The following is a 24,287-nucleotide window of genomic DNA, read 5'->3' on the forward strand; positions in this document are numbered from 1 at the left end:
ACCCTCTTCAAGACCACTGAAGACAATCTTGAGAAGGTCTCTGAAGTCATCTCTCACAAAGATATTTTTCCTGATTATTCCCAGAATGAACAGGTGTCAGTGAACAGAATCCAGTGAGTTGCTCCTTGCCGCACTCCACTCATGCAATAAGAATACTTGTGTTCTCTTACAGTCTTAGCCATTACCTCCATTCTTGGGAACAGAGACTATTCCATTGCGAAACTTCTGGAAATCTATGACTGAAGTTAAAGAGCCAGTGTGTTTTGTTGTCTATTGTCACTACTTGTCTTTTTTCTGCTGTAAACCTCTTTGCAAAGTGAATTAAGTCAAAGTGTGCAGGTATTGGGTTCCTGTTTGTCCTTTACAGCATCCTGCTAATATCTTGAACAGGCTAGAATTATTTGTAATCAGGGCTGACACTCCACTGATAAATTCAAATGGACCAAGTTTGCTCTGTCTTTCTTTGTCAGTCTCACTTCTCTTTTCTGAAATTAAATATGTAGTTTATTAATTTTTAAAAGCTCAATCCAATTTACCAAACCACTTGTCTTTTGTTTTCCGTTTTATTTATTTCTCCTTTGATTTTTCATTTTGATTATCTTTACTTTGAGGATTATAAATTTATTAATTTTTTAGGTTTTTAAAAATCAATCTCACTTTATAATCTCTTTTTTCTTTTTTGGTTGTTGTCATGAGTGTTTAGAAACGTAGTGTCCTAAAAATGGTTTCAGTTGCATCCCACAGATTTTGACATGTCTCTTTGTTAGTTTCTTTAACATAATTATTCATTGTTTCTATGAGTTGATAAATTAGGACAACCAGAATGGTGAAGCATCTTGAGTTTATGTCATTGTTCTTTTTGTACCCACAGAGTAGAACCAAGGAAAATGGGAGGACCTTGTAAAGAGGCAAACATATGTATGATATCAAGAAAGGCTTCTCAACAAATTGTTGTTGTTCAGTCATCTTTTTCAGATGTGTCTGACTCTTCATTACAGTTTTCTTGGCAAAGATACTGGAATGGTTTGCTATTTCTTTCAGATGAGGAAACTGAGGCAAACAAGGTTACATGACTTGACCAGATTCACATAGCTAGGAAGTGTCTGAGGCTGGATTTGAACTTAGAAAGATGAGTCTTCCTGACTCCAGGTAAGAAGCTTTATCCACCATGCCACCTAACCACTCTCTTAACAAATAGAACTGTCTAAAATTGGAATGAACTTTCTTAAGGGATAATGGGTTCCCCTCATTAAAGGGCATCTAACAGAGACTAGAAGATCACTTATCAGGTGTATTATTGTGGGGGTTTCTTTTGAGGTATGTATTGGGCCAGATGGTCATGGAACTTCCTTCCAATCTGAAATTCTATAATTCTTTGATCCATTCATTTAAAAAAATATTTTCTTTTTTAAATTGAATTTTTTTGTTACCTTTTGAATTCTGAATTTTCTTCTTCCCTCCCTTACCACCCAACACTGGAGAAAGCTACCATTTCACACACACATACACATGTGCATATGCACACATATACACACAGATACATAACTATACTATGCATCCATCTATTTATCAGTTCTTTCTCTGGAGGAGGATAGTAGCTTCCTTAATAGGTTTTTGGTAGCTGATTTGAATATTTATAATACTCAGAATAGTTTAGTCATTCCTGCTTATTCTTTGAACTGTTATTGTATGCATTGTTCTCTTGGTTCTGCTTATGTTACTCTTTATTATTTCATGCAAGTCTTTTCATGTTTTTAAAAACATTTTATTCATTTTAAATCTAAATATAAAATGAGAAAAGAAAAAATGACATTTCCACGTATATAACAAAATATAGAGGATTCAGTATAAAACAATAAATTTCAATTTCAAACTGTTTACTTTTTTTTTTTAAAGCTATATAGTTCTTCAATTTGAAAAGGCTACAAGCCAAGACCAAATTGGAGGGAGTGTTGGTTAATGATTTTCTGTTTACAGATGATTGTGCACTCAATGCAGCCTCTGAAGCTGAGATGCAACAAAGTATGGATCAATTTTCTGCTGCCTATGCTAATTCTGGTCTAATAATTAACACCAAAAAAACACAGCTGCTCCATCAGCCACTACCACACCATCCATACGTGGAACCATCAGTTACCACAAATGGAGAAGTTTTGAATACCATGGATAAGTTCACTTACCTTGGTAAGTATACTTTCCAGAGATGTACACATTGACAATGAGATTGATGCACGCATTGCCAGAGCTAGCTCAGTGTTTGGGAGACTCCAAAGAAAGTTTGGGAGAGAAGAGGTATTAGACTGACTATCAAACTGAAGGTCTACAGAGCAGTTGTGCTGACCTAATTGTTATATGCTTGTGAAACATGGACAGTCTACCAGCGCCATGCCAGGAAACGGAATTGCTTCCATTTGAGCTGTCTTAGGAAGATTCTGAGGATCACCTGGCAGGATAAGGTACCAGACACTGAGGTCCTTGCTCAAGTTGAACTGCCGAGTATTCAAAATATGCTTCAGAGAGTGCAACTCTAATGGGCTGGCCACATTGTTTGAATGCAAAATGTATGCTTGCCAAAAAGACTTTTTTATGGAGAACTCTCATGGGGCAGGTGATCACGTGGTGGCCAGAAGAAATGATACAAGGACACTCTCAAGACCTTTGGATTTGACTGTGCAACATGGGAGACACTGGCACAGGAACACTCAGCATGGTGTGCCCAAATCAGAAAGGGTACTGTGCTCTTTGAGCAAAGCAGAATTGAGACAGCACAAAGTAAACGTAGGATGAGCCAATTTGGAGTATCCACTCCAACTATTCACACGTACTATCTGTGCCCAACCTGTGGTAGAGCGTTCCGAGCTCGTATTGGTCTGATCAGCCACAGTTGGACCCACTGAAATTTCACTTTTTCATGGTGATGTCATTTTGGTCCTCTTCGAAGACGAAGGACAACAACCAACCAACACTTTGTTTTCAGTGTCAATGTTTCTGAGCTTCTTTCTAAGTATTCTTTTGTTTTCTGATGTGCACTTTTAATTTACTTTTTTCTATCTCCCTCCCCCACCCTAGAGAAGGCTACAATTAAACATGAATATATATACATATACTATATATTTATATACATATACACACATACACATATTTGTAAGAATATACTATACACATTTCTATTTGTCAGTCACGTTTTTCTAAAACAAACCTGCTCATCATTACTTACAATATAGTAATATTCCATCACAATCATATACCACAACTTGTTTAGCCATTCCCTAATTGATGGGCATTCCCACAATTTCCAGTTCTTTGCCACCACAAAGAGAGCTGCTATAAATATTTTATAACATATAGGTTCTTTTCCTTTTTGTCTGATCACCTTGAGACACAGAACTAGTGAAGGTATTGCTAAGTCAAAGGACATATATATATATATATGTATATATATACACATATATATGTATACACACACACACATATAAAGGTCTTTGGGCATAATTCCAAATTGCTCTCTAAAATGATTGGACCAATTCACAGTTTCACCAACAGTGTATTAATGTCCTAATTTTTCCACATCCCCTCCAGTACTTGTCATTTTCCCTTTCTGTCATTTTAGCCAAACTGAGAGGTGAGAGAGGATATTTAGAAGTTTTTTTAAAATTTGCATTTCTCTAATCAATAATGAAGGACAGTTAGGTGACACAGTGATTAGAGTGCTGGGCCCAGAGTCAGGAAAACCTAAGTTCAAATCTGACCTCAGACACTTACTAGCTATGTGATCCTGGGCAAGTCACTTAGCCCTGTTTGTCTCAGTTTCCTCATCTGTAAAATGAGCTGGAGAATGAAATGGCAAACCACTCCAGTATCTTTGCTAAGAAAACCCCAAATGGGGTCACAGAATCAGGCATAACTGAAACAACTAAGCAACAATAAGAAATCAATAATGACTTACAGTATTTTTTCATAATACTATATATAGCTTTGATTTCTTAATCTATAAACTGCCTATTCATATCCTTTGACCATTTATCAATTGGGAAATGACCCATAGTCTTATAAATTTGACAAAGTTCTCTGTATATTTGAGATATGAGATCATCTGAAAAACTGTATGAAAAGTTTTTTTTCTCCCAGTTTTCTCCTTTCCTCCTAATCTTGGCTACATTTGTTTTATTTGTACGAAACCTTTTACAGCTAATGTAATCAAAATTATCCATTTTATATCTCACAATACTCTCTTTCTTTTGTCTATTCATAATTCTTCTCTTATCCATAAATCTGTCAGGTAATATGTTCCATATTCCTCTAATTGATCTATGGCATCTTCCTTTACATCTAAGTCATGTATCTATTTTGAACCTTATCTGGGTGTATCGACCTATACCTAGTTTCTGCTTGATTGCTTTCCAGTTTTCCCAACAATTTTTACCAAATGGTGACTTCTTATCCCAAAAGCTTGCATCCTTACATTTGTCAAACACAAGTTTTATTATTATAACACTATAATTATATTTTATTTATTTTAAATTTCTCTCTATTAGATTATAATATAAATTGTAACATGATAATAATTTACTATTATGTGTGGTATAATTACTCTGCTCTATCTTTCTATTTCTTAGCCAGTACCGGATAGTTTTGATAATTACCACCTTATAATACAACATAAGATCTGGTACCACTCCATCTCCTTCCTTTAATTTTTTTTTCATTAATTCCTTTGATTTTCTGTAACTTTTAGTCTTTCAAATGAATTTTGTTATTATTTTATCTATTCATTCTTTAGGATACATTATTTAGTACCTAAGTTGGAAATTTTTGTTCATATTTCCCCTATCAATTACATTTTTATTTTATCATAGTCCATAAAGATCATCTGGGCAGCTAGGTGGTAGAGTAGATAAAGCATTGGACCTGAAATGAGGAAGACTTGAGTTCAAATTATAATCACACACTTACTAGCTGTGTGACTCTGAGCAATTCACTTAACTTGTTTGCCTCAGTTCCTCATCTATAAAATGAGCAGGTGAAAGAAATGGTAAGCCAACCTAGTATTCTTGAAATAAAACCCCAAAGGGAATCACAAAGAGTTAGACACAACTGAAAAAACAACTGAACAACATAAATGATGTGTTTAATAATTTAGTTTTTTGCCATTTGTTTTCTTAATGCCATAGCCCATGGTCAATTTTTGTGAAGTTATTGTGCAAGGCTGAAAAATTGGCATACTCATTAATATATCCAGTCAACAACTGCCAAATTGTCATATCTATTTTTTTTATCATATTCAATTCAAGTCTCTAACTTCTTTTTTTAATCTTTCTGGTACACTTGTCTAAAACAGAAAAGCACAATCATTGTTTAATCTTCCAGCTCTTCCTGTTACCTACTTCACTCTTTCTTTAAGCACATGTATGTGTTCATCCTTCATTGTGGAAGAAGACCATGCCATCAGAGAAATAATGACATGACTTACACTTGACTTGGTTTTGAGTGAGGGAGGGCTGTGCAGGTCACCAGCCTCACTTCTCCAGAGCCACCTGAATCCAGTGACCAGATATTCATCAGGATGACTGGAGATGACCCAGGATGAGGCAACTGGGGTTAAGTGACTTTGCTCAAAGTCACACAGCTAGCGAGTGTCAAGTGTCTGAGGTGAGATTTGATCTCAGGTCCTCCTGACTTCTGCACTGGTGCTCTATCCACTGCACCACCATAGATGCATAAAAGAGGCAGTACCCTGACAGGGAAAACTCTGAGGGTCAGTAGCCCATGACAGTGCCTGAATTGGGGACTTCTAGCCAAAGAGCTCCAACTGGGACACTGAACCCTGCCAGAACTCTAAGTCCAGGCTCAAGAGGGGAAGTGAAGCTAGTAGTAGGAATCCAGGAAGTCAAGGTCAGTATCAAACCGGACCAATGACCCCATTCAAGAATGAAGGTGGGGGTGTGGGGGAGAGAAACCTGGCCTTGATGCAAATCCCAATCATGAACTTAAGTCCAGAGATGTGAGTGAACAAAAGAAAACATTGAACTCTGTGAAGAAACATGGTGGGTCAAAAGTTGCTAAGGAGAAAAACTCAGAATAATAGTTATCTGAACAAAAAAGTAACCCCACAACAACTATAAGCAAAGCCTCTGCCGATGAGAAAAAAACACAAAAACTTTAGCTTGACTAAAAGGACTATAAAAACTCTTGGAAAAAATGAAGCGAGAGAAAACAAAATTAAGTGACTGCTCTGAAACAACAAAAAAATTGCAAGGAGAATAAAAAGCTTAGAAGAGAAGGTAAAAAAATATTATCCAAGTACTGGACTCCTTAAAAATTAGAATGAATTAAACAGAACTCAGTTTCTCCATGAAATGAGAAATATTAGCTCAAAATAAAAAGACTGAAAAATAGAAAATAATAAAAATTATCAACCATTGAAAATAACTGATCTAGAAAATAGGTTAAGGAGAGATAATTGACAAATTATTGGATTCCCTGAAAACCATGACCAACCAGAAAAGTATCTGGATACCATGGTTTTCATAAATGAATACTTTCCTGATTTCTTCTAAGCAGAGAAAAAAGTGAAAGTAGAACCAGCCAGTCACTTCCTGAAAGAAACCCCAAAAATGTCACAGCCAAGATGTAGAACTTCCAAATAGAAGAAAAAAATACTACAAGTATCCAGAAAGACAGAATTCAAGTGCCATGGAAATATAGTTAGGGTCATACAAGACCTGGCATCTACTACTATGAGGGAAAGAGATCTTGGAATATGATATTTGAAAAGGCAAAAGTTAAAAATTTACAACCAAGAATAACTTACCCTATAATACTGAGAGTGATTCTAAGCATAGGGATAAGGGTTAGGCCTGCTACCAATGCTTCAACTTTCAATTTACAATCTTAGAGAGTTTTTCTAGAGCACTGAAATTAAATGACTTCCTGAGCATCTTACAGACAGTATGTGTCAGAGATAGGAACTAAACCTAGGTCTTCTTGACTCTGAAAGCAGATCTCTACCTATTACCCCTCCTGGAATAAAGACTTTCAAGCATTCATGATGAAAGCATCAGGACTGAGTAGAAACTTTGAAATTTAAATACAAGAATCAAGGGAAACTTAGAAGAGTAAATATATTTGAACAATTGGAAGGGATTAAAGAATGATCAAGTACTTACATTCTAATAAGGGAAGAGAATAAGCATCTATTAAATACCTAGCATATGCTACGCTAAGTATAAATGTACATGTATATACAAATATTATCACATTTGATTCTCATAACAACCTTGAGAGGTAGACTCTATTATTATCCTCATTTTACAGTTGAGGAAATAGAAGCAGGTAGAGGTTAAGTAACTTGCCCAGGGTCACACGGCTTTTAAGTGTCTGAGGTCATATTTGAACCCAGACATTCTGACTTCAGTCCCAGAGTTCTATCCCTTGTGCCACCAGCTACCTCTAATGGGAGAAGTGACAGTGTCCCTCCATAATCCTAATGACTTCAAGCATTGCATGGAAAATTAAATATATTATGTGGCTTCCTTGTTATCTTCATTAAAATGATAGGAATATAAAGTATATCCAGTGAGGGAGCTTAATTAACAGGGATGCAGAATCGGAATTGTTCCCTTTGTTCATGCCAGCTAAATGAAAACTGCATTGCATTCCATAAAGTCTGGTCTGCTTTTTGTATTGTTTTTCACAATGTATATATGGACAAGCTTGCAATTTATGTTATTTGCGACTGAACCTACCATCCTTTCTCTGTGAAGGTAAACATACATGGCTTGCTAGAGGATGTATATACGTATCTATACTAGCTTCCTATAGGAAGTTTTTCCTCTTCTAGACCCTAGGCTATTATTTATAAGTAAATTCTTCAGGGAAAGTTGCCACCACCTAAAGCAAAATCTCTATCATCTTTCCAGAACATACTTTAAAGCTATTTCCCCTGGCAATGATCAATTTGGAAGGCAAAAGTTTTCTGTTGGGAGACAGAATTATTACTCTGCCTACACAGGCAATTTACTGCCTGTCACTCTTTTGCCTTTTACCCGTAAATTGCTGAGATTTTCTGTTTCCAGAATTATAATAATGCTCATCTTAGCCCAAATGAAGTATTGTTTTTTTTTCTTGGTAGCTTCTTATTTTCTACAGATTTGATCCCTACCCCTCTCCCCACTGCCTTCTTCCCTCAATACATGATCTTGCTTATTTTGAGCTTTTCAAACACACACACACACACACACACACACACACACACACACACACACACACAATGACATTAAACACTCCTCAGCATCGCAAAAATGTCAAAGGTTAGTTTAGCTAGCCTAGCCTTCAGGAAATAGACGTCAGTAGCCCCTCTTTGAACGTGCCTGCAAACTGGAGATTCTATGTCCATGAGCTTCTCCTTGACATCATTTAGTGGTCTCCGCTATTTAGTTAACTCCAAAGCTTTCAAAAAGTTTTTGGTATCTGGGTCATGGCAGCAGTTTTTTTTTTTTTGATCCAGTATCACTTTAAAGTTAACACAACAGCATTATCTTAGTCCAGAATCAGTGGAAAAAATGCTTCAAAGTCCAGAGACATTGAGGGAGCCCAGGAACCTAGACCTCAACCAGCACGTGTCCAAAGTGAGCAATTCTGTTCTTGCTGTCACATGGGTTTAAACTGCAGGGTTAGGAGACAGAGGATAGTTGTTACGACAAATCTTGATAAGATCAGGTTGATTTATTCACTAATAAGAACCATAAGAAAATACTTGTGACATTTCCTTTTCTCATGACTGTTAATATTGTGGGAGCTATCACCAGAGATAGAGTTGTTATCTTTCTTTTCATTAAAAAAAAATCATTCTCAGGGTTTATGGGAAAAAGAACAGGCATTTATTAAGAACTTACCATGTGCCAGGGACTGTGGTAAGTGCTTTAAAAATATTATCTCACTTGATCCAAAAAATATTTTTGTTGAGAAAGACGTAAGGAATGTACCATGTTCGTCCTTCATTGCTGAAGAAGACCATACCATCAGATAAATGATGACATGACTTGCACTTGACTTTGATAAGACATAGGAGAAGATATAGGAATGTATTTTCCATTTTCCTTGAAGACACTGCTTCAAATTAGGATGTGGTTGACTGACACCTCTTCCTGGTTGAGCTGCCTATTGATCTGGAGTTAGATAGATAGGTAGTTGTGGATAATGCCCCAAAGAAAGTGATGAAGGTATTTGGCAAGACTGTATTTGCGGGGTGTTAGAGTCCAGAAGCAGTTTGAGCTTTACCATCATGATTCTGAAAAGAGATACCTGAAGGGGTCCCCAAAAATCTCGCTGAAAGAAGCTAATTCTCTTCCAAGGACTCTGCAGGGAAAGCAGCTGCACCATTCTAGCTAAGTTTTACATAGCTGAGGTATGCAAAGCACTTTACATAGGTTATCTTACTTACAAAAGCACTGTGAGGTAGGGGCTTTTTTGTTTTCTCCATTGTACAGATGAAGAAACTGAAACTAAGAGAAATTAAATGATTTGCTCAGGATCTCATAATTAGTTTCCAAGACAGGATTTGGACTCAGATTATCTGGACTTCAAGTCCAGTACTCTTATCTACTGTGTTGCCTGTCACATATAGATACTACATTTCTGCATCTTGAAAGGAAGATTAAAAAATTATGGTTTTATATTCACTATCCCTTTTAATCAATCACTGTCCTAGAGTGTTCCTTAAAAAATTTTGATACTGAAAACTTGGTTTTCCTCTCTTTAAATAAATGAAGTAAAAGTATTTATATTATATTATTTTAAAATTAGATTTTTGTTTTACTTGTCAATTTAATCAGCTTTTTCTTTTAATTTCATTAATCTTTCTTTTGATGTTTAGTATTTTCTATTTTGGTGTTTAGTTTGAGGTTTTGTGATTTGTTGTTTTTCTACTGTTTTTAGTTGAATGTCCTATTTAGTAATATTTTTTTCTTTTGCTGATAAAAGTGTATGGAGAGATAAAATTTCCTCTTTAGGACTGTTTGGCTGCATCTGAAAAGTTTTAGTGTGTTTTCTGTTGTCCTTTTCTTTAATGAAATTATCGATTGTTTCAGAGATTTATTCTTTGATCCACATATTCACTCAGGTTAAATTTTGTACTCCTCTTTAAGTATGAATTTATTCCTTAGATGCCCTTTATTGACTATAATTTTATTGTACTGTGGTCAGGAAAGCATGTGTTTAGTTTTTGCTTTTCTACATTTGTTTACACATAGTTGGTACTATGCACAAATGAGATGATCTACATTCCTTTCTATTTCCATTAAGTAATTGTTGATGCTCTATCACACCTAACAGTTGTAAAATTCTATGCAAGTCCTTAACTTATTTCTTATTTATCTTTTTTTGGTTAGATTTGTCTTTCGCAAATTTTCTAAAATTATCTTTCTCAAAGTACACTAAGTTTCCCAAAATATAGTTTTGCTACGTATTTCTAACTGTAATTATTTGCCTTCATTTATTTTCTTTAGTGGAATCCCTCACTTCCTTCAAGATGCAGCCCAATCACTGACTTCCAGTGTCACTGGATCAGAGTATGTGTTGGGGAGTAAAGTGTAAGAAGAATAGAAAAGTGGGGGGTGAGGCCTAGGTTAGGAAGAGCTTTGAATGCCAGAGGATTTTGTATTTGATTCTGGAGGTGATAGGGAATCACTTGAGTTTACTGAGTAGGGAGAGTGACATGGGCAGGCCTGAATTTTAGAAAAACCACTGTTGGCTAAATGGAGGCTAGATTAGAGTAGGGAGAGATTTGAAGCAGGCAGACCCACCAGCAGGCTATCACAAGGTGTGAGGGGGTGAGGGACCCGAACTGGAGTGATGGAAGTGTCAGATGAAAGAAGGGGGCACATTGAGAGATGTTGCAAAGGTAAAATCAACAGACCTTAGCAACAACTTGGATATGAGGGTGTGTGTGAGATGAGAGAAAATGAGGAATCCAGGATGATTTCTAGGTTGTGAGTCAGAAGGATGGGAGAATGGTGTTGTCCTCTATAGTAATAGGGAAAGTGAGCAGGGAGAGGGTTTAGGGGGAAAGGTAACGAGTTTTGTTTTGGATCTGTTTCGTTTAAGATATTGGACCACCATCTAGTTTAAGATTCTGAAAGGCAGTTGTAGATGTGAGATTGGAGGTCAGTAGGAAGGTTGGGGCAGGATAGGTAGATTTGAGAACCGTCAGCATAGAGATGTCAGTTACATCTATGGGAGCTGATGAGATGATCAAATGAAGTAGTAAAGGTGGGGGAAGACGAAGGCCCAGGGTGGAACCCTGAGAGACACCTACAGTTAGAGGGCATGATCTGAATGAGGACCCCCCATAAAAGATTGAGAAGTGGTCAGATTTTTGTGAAAAGAAGAAAGAGAGAATGATATCTCAAAAATCCAGACAGAAAAGAGTATCAAGGAGAAGAAGATCAGCAGTGTTGAAAGTTGCAGAGAGGTCATGGAGAATGAAGATTGAGAAAAGACCATTGGATTTGGCAGCTAAGATCATTGGTAAAAGAGCAGATAGAATGATTGATTAGGTAAGAAGTCACATTATAAGGGGTTAAGAAAGAGTGAGAGGAGAGAAAAAGGCCTTTTAAATTACAAAGGGCAGAAGAAATATAGAGTGAGAGTTAGCAGAGCTGGAAAAATGTTGAGGATTTTTTCAGAATGGGGGAGACATGGACATGTTTGTAGCCAATAGAGAATGAGCCAGTAAAGAGAGAGAAACTGACAGTAAGTGAAAGAGTGGGGATGACAGAGGGGACATTTTGTTGAAGGAAATAGTATGGAATGACATTTGTTTGAGCAGGTAGAGGGGTTAGCCTTGGTAAGGAGTAAGGTCACCTCATTATGTGTGACAGAGGTGAAGGAGAAGACAGTGGTAAAAGAAGGATCTGAGCAATAAGAAATGAGGAAGAAGGGTGAAGAGGGACCTCATGGTTAACAGCCTCATTTTTTTTCTGTAAAAGATGAGGCAAGATTCTCAGCTAAGAGTGGGGAGGGGAAGCCAAAGGAAGTTAGAGGAGAGATGAAAAGGTTTGGAAGAGCCACAGTGGAGAGAGAGATGATGCATTGATAAGGAAGGTATAGTAGGATTGCCTAGCAGCAATGAGGGCCCAGTTGAAGTTGTGTAACATCAGTTTGTAGTAGACCCATTCTGAATGGGTGTATTATGGTCTCTACTTTGTTGAGCAGTGTATATGTCAAAGCAAAGGTGGAATCCCCTAAAGGTGGGAGTGAGACAAGACTGAGGCTTGGCAGGGCATAGGCAGCCAATTTATAAGGGGGTTAAAGATTCAAGAGAAAAGACAATGTAGAATTGAATTGGTTCATCAAAGATTAAAGATGGGGCAAAGAGAAGAAGCTGATGCAGGGATGAAGACCTGAGAGAGAACTGAGGGGTCCAAGGATCACAGTATGGACATAGAGAATGGTTTTGTAAGGGAAGGCAGCCAAGAGAAGTGAAAAGTCAATAGATTATGGTTAGATGAAGGGATTTCTGAATTCTTAAACATGGGGTTGGTATATTTGTAAGTAGTGGTAGGGTCAAGGATGACCATTGGAGTTGCTTTTAAGACTACTTTTATTCTCCTTTTTCAATTGTCAGTCTTTTTCTTAGATTTGCCATTTTTTTTTCTTTTTGACGTCATAAAAGGAGATGGTTTTGATCAGAAGACCAGAAAATCCACTGAGTTCATTTCTCAAGGAGGTGTCTTAATACTAGCCTTTAGGGAAGAATACTCTTATTTATAGTTCAAAAACTACCTCCCAACTAGGGTGTTTTTGTTTTTCTGAAACTTTCTTTTGTAGCAGTCACCATAGCCCCAAGTCTCACACTTAAGAAGTCTGCCAGAGATCTACATGAACCAGATTCCCTAGATCTGACTCCATCCCTAATTCTATGGGGCACAAGGGTATACCCACACATTCTCCTTTTATTCTCTGTTATTTCAGCTGGATAATGTCAGAGGTTACTTCCTAAAACGCCTAGAAGATGGATAGGCAAGGAACAATATGCATGCTTCTCCTGGTAATGCCTTTTTTTTTTCCCCAGGAAGAGAAAAAGACTTAATTACCCGCAGCTTCTAAGGAGAATTCTGTTTGTTTTCATTAATCTGTAAATAAGATTGTTCATTCTTTAAACCTGGGGAAGTGGTGACAATATATAGCATACTGTCAGAGAGGAAGCTTTCTGACTATTTGAGTGGGAGCTATGAGCCTGAGAATCCAGAATTCTCTTAAGCAGAAGAACTCTGACAGAAGACTGGTTTTGGCCTTGACAGTGGGAGGTCTGAATTCTAGTCCTAGTTTTATCACTAGTTGAGTGACCCCTACACAAGAGACCCTACTTAATCTCACTGAATCTTAGGTTCCTTATCTGGAAAACTGAGCTAATAATATCTGTCCAGCCTATCTTACAAGGTTACTGAGAGAGCCATAAATCTTCAAATTGTTGTGTTATTTTTATTTCTACCCTTTAGCAAGTTTGAGGGGTGACCAGGTGGCCCTCTCTTTATTGTAGGTAGGAATTATATTTAATTATTTGTGTTTGTGTAAGGAATGTATAAAACAAAAACTGTGATGTATAGTAGGGAGAAGGGTAGATTCTAGAAAATGCCTGAACTAAAAAGAAAGTATAGCTGACATTCAGTTAAGTGAGGGGGTTGGACTTCATGGTTTCTAAGACCCCTTGCAGTGTTGTCATTCTGGGGGTGTGTGAATCTGTGTATTCTGTGAGTTAATCTTCCTTCCTTCCTTCTTTCTTTCCTCCTTCCTTCCTTTGTTTCCTTTCTTTTTCTTCCTTCCTTCTTTCCTTTCTTCTTCCTTCCTTCTTTCCTTCTCCCTCCCTCTCTCTCTCCCTCCCTCTCTGTCTCACTCTCTCTCTTTCTTTCTTTCTCCTTCCTCTTTGCATCATGTTTGGACCCTCTCTTAGAATAAAGAACAAAATGGAAACAGAAAAAAGCAGTTTAGTCAAATCAACCAACACTGCAACCACATCTGTATAGTAATATTCCACACTATAATCTCCCATTTCTGCAGAGAAGAGAAGGAGGTGAAATTTCTTAATCCTTCTATGGGACCATGCTTGGTCATTCTAATTATCTAATGTTCATTTTCTTTGTATTGTGATTTCTGCATTTTCACTTCTTTCAAAGAACCCTTTCATATCTATTATTTCTCAAGACAATCACAGGAGCTAGACAGGATTCCTATGATTATCCCCATTTGAAGGATCAGCAAAATATATAGTTTTTTATTGATTATTCCACTTGAGGATAAGTCTGTGCAAGAACATCTCTGCCTCACTGGAGAGGTCTAGAAGCAGGCAGAGAAAGTAGAGGAGGGACATTATGGAAAGCGTAGGGGTGTCCATTTCTCTGCTTGTACCCTGTCTGAGATGATGCAAGCTGAGCTGAGTTGCAAACTAGAAAGCCAGGTTCAAGGATCCTGTGTTCTATTCTTAATTGATAGATGGCTCTCTAACGTTAGAGAAGTGAGATTCGTTATTGCGGTTGCTGGAGAATTGTTTGACAATGAAGTACAGGAAGGGGAGAAAGATATTGAAGAGGAAGGCAGGAAGAAGCTCATCCCAAAGACACTTCAAGGCCAAGAGGATGAGTGATGTCCAAGGGAGGAGGGAGAAAGTCCAGTGGAGGTTATATTTGGTCTGTTGCCTGCCTCTCTTCTTTGTCTTCCTGTGCCATGCTGGTTTTTGTGGTAATATTGCTGGTCCTATTAGCTGCCCTAGGGCGGCTATGGATGCAGCTGACTGTCTCACCCCATCATTTCCCACCTCTAGTCCCTGGTTTTCTCCACCTCATTCAAGCTGATCTCCCAAGCCATTTGCTGAGCCTTGCACAGAAGTATGGGCCACTCTATCGGTTTCACCTTGGGTTACAAGGTAAGAAGAGGATCTTCTCTGTCTTGCTCAACAACTGTACAGACAACTGTACAGGTCTCCCTGGAACCCAAGAAACTTGTTTCTGAAACTGTTCTTTCCTCTCCTTTAGATGTGGTGGTCCTGAACTCCAAGAAGGCAATTGAGGAGGCCCTCATCAAGAAATGGATGAATTTTTCAGGGAGACCCCAAACATTTCCTAGTGAGGGAAAGGACTATTGTACTCTTTCTTGTAATAAGGGCTGGGGAAAATGTGTAAGGTTATTAAGGGAATCCCAGTTTGGGGAAAAAGTGATAGAGCTAAGAACTAGCAGCTTATATTAATTTCCAAGGAAGGAGGGGCTATTGGAAGCAGAAAGCTTGGCCTTTGGATTATCTATTTCTAGATTCCAGTGTTTTTCAGTTTGGCCCTCTCCATCTCCCCAGTCCAACTGGCAAACAAAAGTGGAAAGGATCTCTCTCTTGGGGATTACACACCACTCTGGAAGGCCCACAGGAAGCTGGCCCGTTCTGCTCTTCTGAATGTCCAGAATAGCATGGAGTCTCTTATGCAGCAGATGGTACAGGATTTGTGTAAGGTAATAAAACTACTACCTTCTTAGGCTGAGTTCTAGGACTTCATGCTGCCCTCTTTCTGTATCTCCATCTCCATCTCCATCTATAACTGATTGAGATTGTATTTTTCCCATGTAACCCCTCTGCTTGTGGCAATAGTAACAGCATCTCCTCTAACCCTCTTCATTCTCCTTCATCCCACAGAGGTTCCTTGCCTGCTCTGGATCTCCTGTGAACATATCTGAGGAGCTTTTAATGTTCACTTGTAGCATCATCTGCTTCCTCAGTTTTGGAGAAAAGGTTAGTGATTCAGCCTTGTTTTCTTCCTTTGGTCATTTCCCCTTAATCCTCTCTTCCCAATTCTGTCCCTTCTCAATCTCATTCTCCCTTTGACTTGTCTTTGCCACCACCCTGATCCCCCAGGAGGGATCAGAAGGCATCTGAACAAAGGAATTCTCCTCCCTTTTTGACAGAGTGAGTCTCTCGTTCAGGAAATTAAAACCAATGTTGAGGAATTGTTGCTAGCCTGGGATTCTTGGCAAGTGCAGATTTTGGACTTCCTACCCTTTCTCAGGGTAAGGTTTCTGGAATACAGACCCCAGCACCTGATAGAGGGAGAGAGAAGGGGCTGAGAGGGATGTCTTGGGCAGAAGGATAAAATATCTAGGTCTTAGAAGGGCTGCACTAACTTCCTTCCCAGGGGTGAAGAGGGAGGAAGAGAAGGAGGGTACAACTACTTCCTCTCTCCAGTTTTTCCCCAACCCAGGTCTCAGAAGGCTGAAGCAGATGGTAGAGAAACGGGACAGGATTGTACAGAAGCAGTTGAGAAGGCACAAGGTAAAGGAATTATGTTCTACAAGGTTGCTGGTTGGCATAAATTCTTCCCCTCGGTGATTCACAGGCAGGTTTCTATTCACTCTTCTCCCCACAAAACACATCTTGAACTGAGTTTATGAAGAAATGTCCCATTTAGCATTTTGTAGAGAATTGTATGTAGCCATTATATGTTTATTGAATAAAGTCCTGGGAGGTGATTGGGGCATGAATTCTGGGAGAGCAGGAGACATGCTAATGTTGCCAAGAGCACAGACGCAAAACAGGGCCAGGAAATTCTTCTCCTAAAATTGGAAGGAGGAGCTAGAGGAGCTTGGTTTTGGGGAATAAAGAGGGGAACCTTGGTGCAAAATGGGACAATGGCTAGGCCCTAGATCTGCTATAGACCAAGTGCCCTTGGGAAGTCACCACCTCCCTGGGCTACATGCAATTTTCTCATCTGTAGGAGCTGGATTAGGTGATTGGCCCCTTTCAATCTGAAATAATACTATGATCCTCCCAGAGACAAAATTACTGACACCATAGAAAGCCAAGGTATAAGGCTCCTAACATAGCTATTTTAGGGTAGGGGTCCTAGAATAGTATCCCTGGGCTCTGTAATTCAATCTTTATGTAGCAGCCTTTAAGGTATATATTTGAATATACCTTTAATATCATAGAACTAGAGCTCTATGGTTGATAGATGATAGAGCTAGATGATAAAGCTAGTTGTTTTAATCCTCTCATTTTACAGCTGAGGAAACTGAGGCCTTTGGAAATTAAATAACTTATCCAAAGTCACACAGGTTATTTCCGAATTGGGATTTGAACCCGAACAGATGCCAGAGCAATTCTTTTCCCATTGTACCATACTGTCTTTTCCCTAAACTGCTAATAAACTCTATAGTGAAAAGCCTCTTTTGTACCTGGGTGAGTGATTTGTGTAATAGAGGACTAAGGAAGTGGGGAGATAATTTTTTGGTGATGACAGCTGAACGGGTGAGCAGAGGAGTTGCTCCCCCATTGTCATGAAGCTAGTTAGCTAGTTAGTGGAAGAGCTGGGACTTGACTCCACAAAAAGAGAGAATTTAAGAACCATTAGGCTCCCAGAGAAGAGGGATGAAATCAAAACTCCTTTGTAGAGAGTGGTAGTCACATTGTACCCTAGTCATCCACCTTCGCCAAGGAAGTTTTTGCCCATCACCTTCACCCTTATACCCTCCCCAAAATGACCTTCTCTCTCTCTTTGAGTTTCCCCAGGAGACAATGGTGGAAGGACAGACTCGGGATTTGACTGATTACATGCTACAAAAACTAAGGGAGCAAGGAGAGGGACCAGGTCAGCTTTCAGAGGGACATGTGCACATGACCTTGGTGGACTTATTCATTGGTGGCACAGAGACCACAGCAGCCACCATCACCTGGGCCGTGGCCTTCCTGCTTCACCACCCAGAGGTGTGGCCCCAGAGGATTGGGCTGTCAAAGGCTAGGGAGGGAGATGGAAGATACCAACTGGGGAGGTACTGGGGCTATAGCTAGACTCCAAAGATGGGAGGCCTCAGGGGAGATGGGGGTTAGGAGTGAGCCCAATAAGAAAAGAACTCAAGAGCTCCCCTCCCTCTTTCAGATACAGAGGCGGTTGCATGAAGAACTAGATCAAGAGCTGGGGCCAGGGTTTTCAGGAAGTCCTCCCAACTACGGAGACAGAGCTCGGTTCCCTCTGCTCAATGCTACTATTGCAGAGGTGCTCCGGCTGAGACCTGCAGCCCCCTTGGCCATCCCACATTGCACCAAGCAGTCCAGCACGTAATGAAGTCCCTCTGTTTATGCTGGGGGTTCATGGGGAGGGGTGGAAAAGGATGCTTTATCTGTATCAGAGGTGTCCCTCTTTTGTCCTTCCTCAGCTTATGTGGCTTTGACATCCCTAAGAACGCCATTGTTATCCCCAACATCTATGGTGCTCACCATGATGACAGCGTTTGGGCGCAGCCTTATGACTTCCGGCCTGGTACAGGGGCCCAAGGGTGGGAGTGGGGCTGTACAGGCAGAGAGCTGGGATCTGAATTAGGGGTGAAGGGTGGGGTCAAGGCTAAAGCCTAAGAGGAAGAGGAGAGCCACTACGGGTCATTCGGTGGAGCTGTCTTTCAGAGGGTGGGATAAGGAATGGGATGGGGTCTGCAAGGCCAGTTACTCGGGTCCTAGCAGCTGTAGAATAGAGGGGCCAGAGGCTTAACGCAGTGAGTCAGGTTCACCTCCATCTCTAAATGACCTTTCTTCTCCTAGATCGTTTCCTGGAGCCAGAACTGAGCCCCCAGGGGATCCCGTTCAGCTGTGGGGCCAGGATGTGCCTGGGGGAGTCCCTGGCTCGCTTAGAGGTCTTCCTGATCCTGGCTCATCTGCTCCAGGTTTTCACGTTTCTGCCCGAAGTTGAGGGCAGCCACAATCTGCCTTCTCTGAAGCCTATCTTTGGGGTCAATACAAAGATCCCAGATTTTAAGGTGCGGCTGCTGCCCCGGGAGGCTGGGGCTGGAGTGACAACCTCTGGCTCTCCACTATAGAGTGCACCAATAAAGTGCCCAAATGTAGGCCTTGAACCACTGTTTCTTCTTTATTGACTTTGTACACAGCCCTTCCAGCCCTTCCCTCCTCCCTCCCCCCACCCCCCAAGGTGCTTTGCAATTGGCTGGAATACATTTTTTTTTCTGGGATCCGGGAGCACTTTGTTTTGTTTTGGGGTAGAGAAAGGGAAGGTTAGAAGTGTATCTAAGGATGTGTTTGCTACTGAGGCTTTTTATAAATGCAGGTGCCAATCTTTGTCCCTGAACCAAAGAGCTGGTATCTGCTAGGGCACATAGGTAGCTATATGGGTATATTGAGGCCTTTTTCACCTTAATGTGAAAATCCAGCCCCCACCCCTTTACATCATCATTCATATGTGGGATATAAAGGGGAAAACTGTAATTCCTTAAAAGTGAGGTAAAGATGGATCTCTCTCTTCTCTCCTTCCTCTTCCCTCCTGTAAGTAACCCTGGGCTTAAGTTACTTAGAGGCAAGGCAATTCCTTAGGGGACTTTAACGAAAGGGGAAAATCCTTACCTGCTCAATTTCATGCTTTTCTCTTAAATCCCTAAGTTCTCAGGAAGATCTCTCCTGGTTTCCAAAACTGAGACATAGCTGAGTTCGACCCAATTTTTATATAACCCCAGCTCTTGTGTAGAACAGATTTCACATCATAAACTGAATTAGACTGACCCTCTTCCTCATCTCCATACAAAGCCTTTCATTCAACCAATCACTGTCTATGAATTTAAAAAACAAACCTGGAAACATTTCTAGCATGCATCATCAGAAATAGGGCCTTTTTATATTAAAAGGGGATCCTTGTCAGCCATCCTAAGTGGAGTTTTGAACTGTTTCTGCCTCCCCATCCCCCATAGCTGAGTTGACACAGCAGGCCTCTCTGTACTGCCTGGATAGCCAGGGGAAGCCATCTCTGATCTTCTGCCTACTAGAGGATTCCTTCTACCCCTTCTCCACTAGCTCTCTGATGAACTTGTTCCCCTTCACTTCCATCCCCTCACCCACCTGCTGATTTGAGATTACCTTGAGGCCTCAAAACATCATCTCCACCAGACCTTAGACTTCTGTTGACTATAAAGAATATTCTTCTATAATCACTTAGATTTGAAAGTTTTATGGAAGTGGCCTATTTCTTTGTCCCAGAGTGTGACGGTCACTAATCACTCAAGGGCAACTGTTACTAAATGTAGAAAGTAATGTGACTAGAAGGACCGCATCCATCCCCCTCTTCAGTTATTTTCTACAAATCCAAAGAATAACTCTGGCTCTTTGGGGAAAAGGAGGGGGTATTATAAAAATAAGGACCCTGGCTCTTCTCTGAAATAAGCCAGTGGGGGGCAGCAACTGGACAGTCTGGGAGGCTTCTGGGGCAGGGAGCCTTCCTTTTTGTCTCTCAGAATCAGAGGGCCGGAGATGAGGAATCAAGCCCTCTGGGAAGATAGGTTATAACTTCGTGGCCTCAGCTTCATCTCTGTGAAGGGGATGGAGACCTCAAAGCCCTTCCAGGAATGCCAGCTCACACCCTAGAAGAGGGCAGATGGAAATCACAACATGATCATCTGGTATCCCTAGTTCTCTATTTCATGCTGATCCTGACTCCTGACTCTAGCTCAGTGGGCTCAAAGTGTCTCTTGCACTCAAAGGTATGAGAGCCCATGGATCCCTGGCAATTACTCCCAAGACCCTAGACTTCTTCAGTGCCATTGCCCCCAACACAAGAGAACCTTGGCTTATCATGACTCAATGGTACTCTCACCTTCCCTACCTTCCTCTCCATCCCAGGCTTGACAACTCGCCTCCCAAAGGCCCTCTCTCCTCATACTACTCCATCTCACCTGATGGTCAATGATGCTTCCATAGAGTCCATTGAGGTTGGCATAGTGGCAGTTGCGATACCACCAGCCACCCCGATAGGAGACAGCACAAGGAATATGCAAATTGTTGGGGTCTCTGTCCCTTGTGGAGAAGATACTGCCACTGTGATAACTCATGGAGTCTCCTGAAGGGGAGAGGGGTGTGAGAAACAGAGTATAGGAGGAGGGTAAAGAGTCTACTTCTTTGTAAACTTTATGTGATGATGACTGGACTTCCATTGAGCTGCCCCACCCTGACTGGATATCTTACCTGCAGTTCCATGGTATCCCTCTAGGTGGAGACGGTAGTACTTTGCAGCTGAATCCACGGTAAAGAAGTCATATTCGGCAAAGGCAGACTCGTTACTGGTACGGAGATCCACTCTCATGGAGTAATCACCAGCTTGGGTCAGGCTATGTAGGGCCTCATTCCCTAGGGTGGGAAGGCACATCCAGTAAGACATCCAGTCTCTTAGCTCCAAGATTCCATACCTGTCTCTGTCCCTAACTTGTCTCTCCTCATCCCCTCTCCTTTTTTTTTTTTTACAATTAATTTTTATTTAATTTTTTCTGAATTACATGAAAACAAAATTTTTATATTCATCTTTTAAAATTTTGAGTTCCAAATTCTCTCTTCCCCTTTCTTGAAACACAAACAATTTGATGCAGATTATATGTGTGCAGTCATATAAAACATTTCCATATTAGCCGTATTGCAAAGGAAAACACAGACCAAAAAAACAAAACCAAAAAACCCCAAACCCAAGAACAATAAAGAAAGCACATTCATCCCTTTTGAGAGACCAAGGCTTCCATTCTCTCAGCCTTAAACCTTAGTTCTTCCTCTCAGACCAGACACTGACCCAGCCAAAACTCCCCAGAGATGTCTCCAAATCCACGGGCATATTCTGCCCAGTCTCTCCAGAAGTCTGTGCGTCCATCCATCCTGCGCTGGAACACCTAATGGAATGGGATAAGAATGATAATAGCTAACATTTATATAAGGGACTGGGGACAGGAAAACCTTTTACTTCTTAGGCAAAGGGACTATCGTCTCAGGAGTTCACCCCTGCCCATGTTCCTCAACTCACCAACCAGCCTCCCCCATCTGTCTCCATGTCACAGTAAACTTCTAGTGGCCGCTCACGGTTTCCATTGAGGAAGATGGTGGTCGTACGGGAGTTACTTATCCCATTTTGCATCTCTTCTCCACAATCCCGGGGGAATGGGATCCTCAGTCCCCCTAGGGTGAAAGGGGGCAGGGATTAAATAAGAGGCTGATCTAGCTGGAACTCAAGACTCAGGACCGGTCATAGGTTGCTCCACCCCAGGGCTTACTTTCACCCCTTTCCCTCTATTTCCTCTTGGGGACTGTTGTCAACCATCCCACCCTTTTGTCTCTTTGGTTCCTCTCTCAGTATCTAGCCCTAGGTACCAGTTGTAAAGGTGGTTGGCACAGGTGGTGTGAGACTTTCCCCCCGGACAGCCTGGATCCGAGCATTATACAAAGTAGAAGGGAAAAGGCCAGACAGCTGGTGAGATGTGACCCCTCCTGGTAGCAGAATCTCCTACAGCAGAGGGAGAGGAGGGATCAGTGAGCAGGGAATGAAAGGGATGTTCACAGAAGGAGAAAGTCAGAAGAAGCAGAGAAAGACAGACAGAAACAAATGTGGGCATAAGAGTTTGGGCTGGGTGGAGGGAGCTGCTGGGGTATACCTGAGTCTGCCCTCCAGGAGTATCATAGCTAAGCAAATAGCCACTCAGTGGGGACTCAGGTTCAGTCCAGGTGAGTAAGGCAGAGCGGGGGGTAATCTCTTTGGCCTTCAAGTCACGTGGGGCATCCAGTCCTGGGAAAGGAAGATAAAGCTCATTTTCCTCTTGTTAAACCCATGAGATAAAGCAGTGTCTTTCTATGGTCTTTAACCCTCCATTTCTCTACAAAACATATCACTTTAGAACCTTTTCCTCCCTCTCATCTCCCCCTTTCTGGTTCCCAGGCCCCATGATACCAGTGGTGAAGGTGATGCTGCCAGGGGAGGTGATGTTAGGGCCCCGGAATCCTCTAAGGGTTGCAGTGTAGTTTTTCCGGGGCTGAAGATTATGCAGGGGGAAGTCTACAGCACTTCCTGGAACTGAGGCCATCACAGGTGGAACTAGAGATGAGAAGACAGAATTAACTACTGCTTCCCTTTGATCCCCAGATGTCCTGCCCCATGCTCTCCAATCATGTCTTTCCCCCTCAGAGATCTAGGCATTCAAAAGCTTCAGTATCCCACACTGACTTTCTTCAACTCACCCTCTGGGGCTGTGACCCGAAGAGCATATCTTTCCACAGGGGCCTGAGGGGGACTCCAGTGCAGCAAGGCTGAATCATCAGTGACATTCAATGCTCGAAGCTGGGTGGGGCCATCAGGGACTGTGATGGAGGAAGATGGATGGAGCTACAGAGCTGGTTCCTATGTTCTGTCTCCCTTTCACCTCTACTGAACCTATCTGTCTAATCCCATCATTCTCTTCCCCTTCAGTTCTCTCCTCTTACCTCCATCTCTGCCCATTTCCCTGAGAGTTCCCAGCTTGAACCTATTATCATTCTCATCCTTTGATCTCTTCCTCTTTTTTTATCCATTTCACAATTTTCCCCATCTCCCATGCACTCACAGCTCTCCTACTTTCTTCATCTCCCTCCATATTTCTCACTTTTTCCTGTCTGTTCTCCTATCTACCTATCTCTCCTCTCTCTGCCTTTTGTCCCCTCCTCTTTTCCCTGTCCTCCCCATGACTGTCTTACCAGTTGTGAGGAAGCCAGTGAGGGGCTCACTTTCCTCAAAGCCACGAACAGATACCACAGTCACTTCATATCGGGTTCCAGGGGTCAGACCCACTAGGTGCTGGTGCCAGGTATGACCGTCCACTTGTATACTTTGTGGCTCCCCTGGAAATACAAGGGAAGGGGATGAGATAAACTCATGTAGAGGCTTCAAAGGATTAGGGATGTAGGGAAGGAAGACAACAGAAAATGAGGGAAAACAGGTTCAGGGAGAGGTAGTAGAGGATGAAGGAAAATGAGGTGAAGTCAAGATGGAGACAAGGTAGATAAGCTGGCAGATTACCTCCATCTGCTAGCTGGTAGGAGATTTTGAAACCATCCACTCGGTTCGGGGGTGGAGTCCAGCTGACCTTGGCTGAGTTCTCTTGGATTTCACTGAACTTGAGGTCTCGGGGGCTTTCTAGCACTAAATCAGTAGGGAAAGCAGTTACAGTCCCATGGCTGGCACACAGTAGGCACTTAATATTTATTGGATTGGATAGGATTGGGACCCCTTTCCAGCTCAAGAAAGGGCGATTTTGCCAGGATCTTCTCTCTCATCTCTATTGTCCTCTATTTCTTATTGGCTATTTCTTTCTATATGATGTATTCCACCCTTCTTTTTCTATTTCAGGGCCCTGGAAATGGAAAATGATAGCCCTCTTTAAAGATTCGAGACACTCTCATTTATGCCATGACGTGTCTTTTGCTCTCCAAAATTACCATCCCTTTTTGAGAGAAAAAGAAAGTGGTTACCCATCCT

At 41.1% G+C, this 24,287-nt stretch overlaps 2 protein-coding genes and 1 long non-coding RNA gene across 7 annotated transcripts in view; 2 read left to right on the forward strand and 1 right to left on the reverse strand.

The window, feature by feature from the left end:
* The first annotated feature begins 2,110 nt into the window (after positions 1-2,110).
* LOC140522308 (uncharacterized) lies at positions 2,111-12,727 on the forward strand. Its single transcript, XR_011973275.1, has 3 exons — positions 2,111-2,184; positions 10,506-10,568; positions 12,674-12,727. It is a non-coding gene; the product is annotated as an uncharacterized lncRNA (long non-coding RNA).
* A 1,967-nt stretch (positions 12,728-14,694) lies between these two features.
* On the forward strand, positions 14,695-18,879 carry CYP21A2 (cytochrome P450 family 21 subfamily A member 2). 2 transcript variants are annotated; one of them, XM_072637575.1, is made up of 10 exons: positions 14,695-14,920; positions 15,030-15,119; positions 15,344-15,495; positions 15,677-15,772; positions 15,946-16,047; positions 16,223-16,309; positions 17,537-17,740; positions 17,913-18,091; positions 18,190-18,293; positions 18,569-18,879. In XM_072637575.1, the coding sequence occupies exons 1-10, from the start codon at positions 14,722-14,724 to the stop codon at positions 18,841-18,843; spliced, it is 1,488 nt and encodes a 495-aa protein (XP_072493676.1). In that variant the 5' UTR covers positions 14,695-14,721; the 3' UTR covers positions 18,844-18,879. The 2 variants fall into 2 exon arrangements, with proteins under 2 accessions (XP_072493676.1, XP_072493677.1); XM_072637576.1 differs by having other exon boundaries at positions 14,698-14,920; positions 17,546-17,740.
* Positions 18,869-24,287, reverse strand: part of TNXB (tenascin XB) — a 69,298-nt gene continuing 63,879 nt past the window's right edge. For all 4 annotated transcript variants that reach the window (XM_072637571.1, XM_072637569.1, XM_072637568.1 and 1 more), the window contains 11 exons: positions 23,829-23,951; positions 23,507-23,650; positions 23,015-23,134; positions 22,728-22,871; positions 22,435-22,565; positions 22,154-22,286; positions 21,810-21,961; positions 21,582-21,678; positions 20,990-21,151; positions 20,701-20,864; positions 18,869-20,388 (listed from right to left, as the gene is read on the reverse strand). In XM_072637571.1, the coding sequence (XP_072493672.1) occupies positions 20,287-20,388; positions 20,701-20,864; positions 20,990-21,151; positions 21,582-21,678; positions 21,810-21,961; positions 22,154-22,286; positions 22,435-22,565; positions 22,728-22,871; positions 23,015-23,134; positions 23,507-23,650; positions 23,829-23,951 (1,472 nt within the window). In that variant the 3' untranslated portion in view covers positions 18,869-20,286. The remainder of the gene's footprint in view (positions 20,389-20,700; positions 20,865-20,989; positions 21,152-21,581; positions 21,679-21,809; positions 21,962-22,153; positions 22,287-22,434; positions 22,566-22,727; positions 22,872-23,014; positions 23,135-23,506; positions 23,651-23,828; positions 23,952-24,287) is intronic.

Source organism: Notamacropus eugenii, chromosome 2 (assembly GCF_028372415.1).
Source record: "Notamacropus eugenii isolate mMacEug1 chromosome 2, mMacEug1.pri_v2, whole genome shotgun sequence".
Lineage (NCBI taxonomy): Eukaryota > Metazoa > Chordata > Mammalia > Diprotodontia > Macropodidae > Notamacropus > Notamacropus eugenii.

What these genes read in the sequence shown, in the direction of transcription:
- CYP21A2 (XM_072637575.1), top strand. Translation starts at nt 14,722, where the DNA reads ATGCTGGTTTTTGTGGTAATATTGCTGGTCCTATTAGCTGCCCTAGGG. An exon ending in AGCAGTTGAGAAGGCACAAG is followed by an intron (nt 16,310 to 17,536) that starts GTAAAGGAATTA and finishes TCTCTCTTTGAG; the next exon opens with TTTCCCCAGGAGACAATGGT. An exon ending in TGCACCAAGCAGTCCAGCAC is followed by an intron (nt 18,092 to 18,189) that starts GTAATGAAGTCC and finishes GTCCTTCCTCAG; the next exon opens with CTTATGTGGCTTTGACATCC.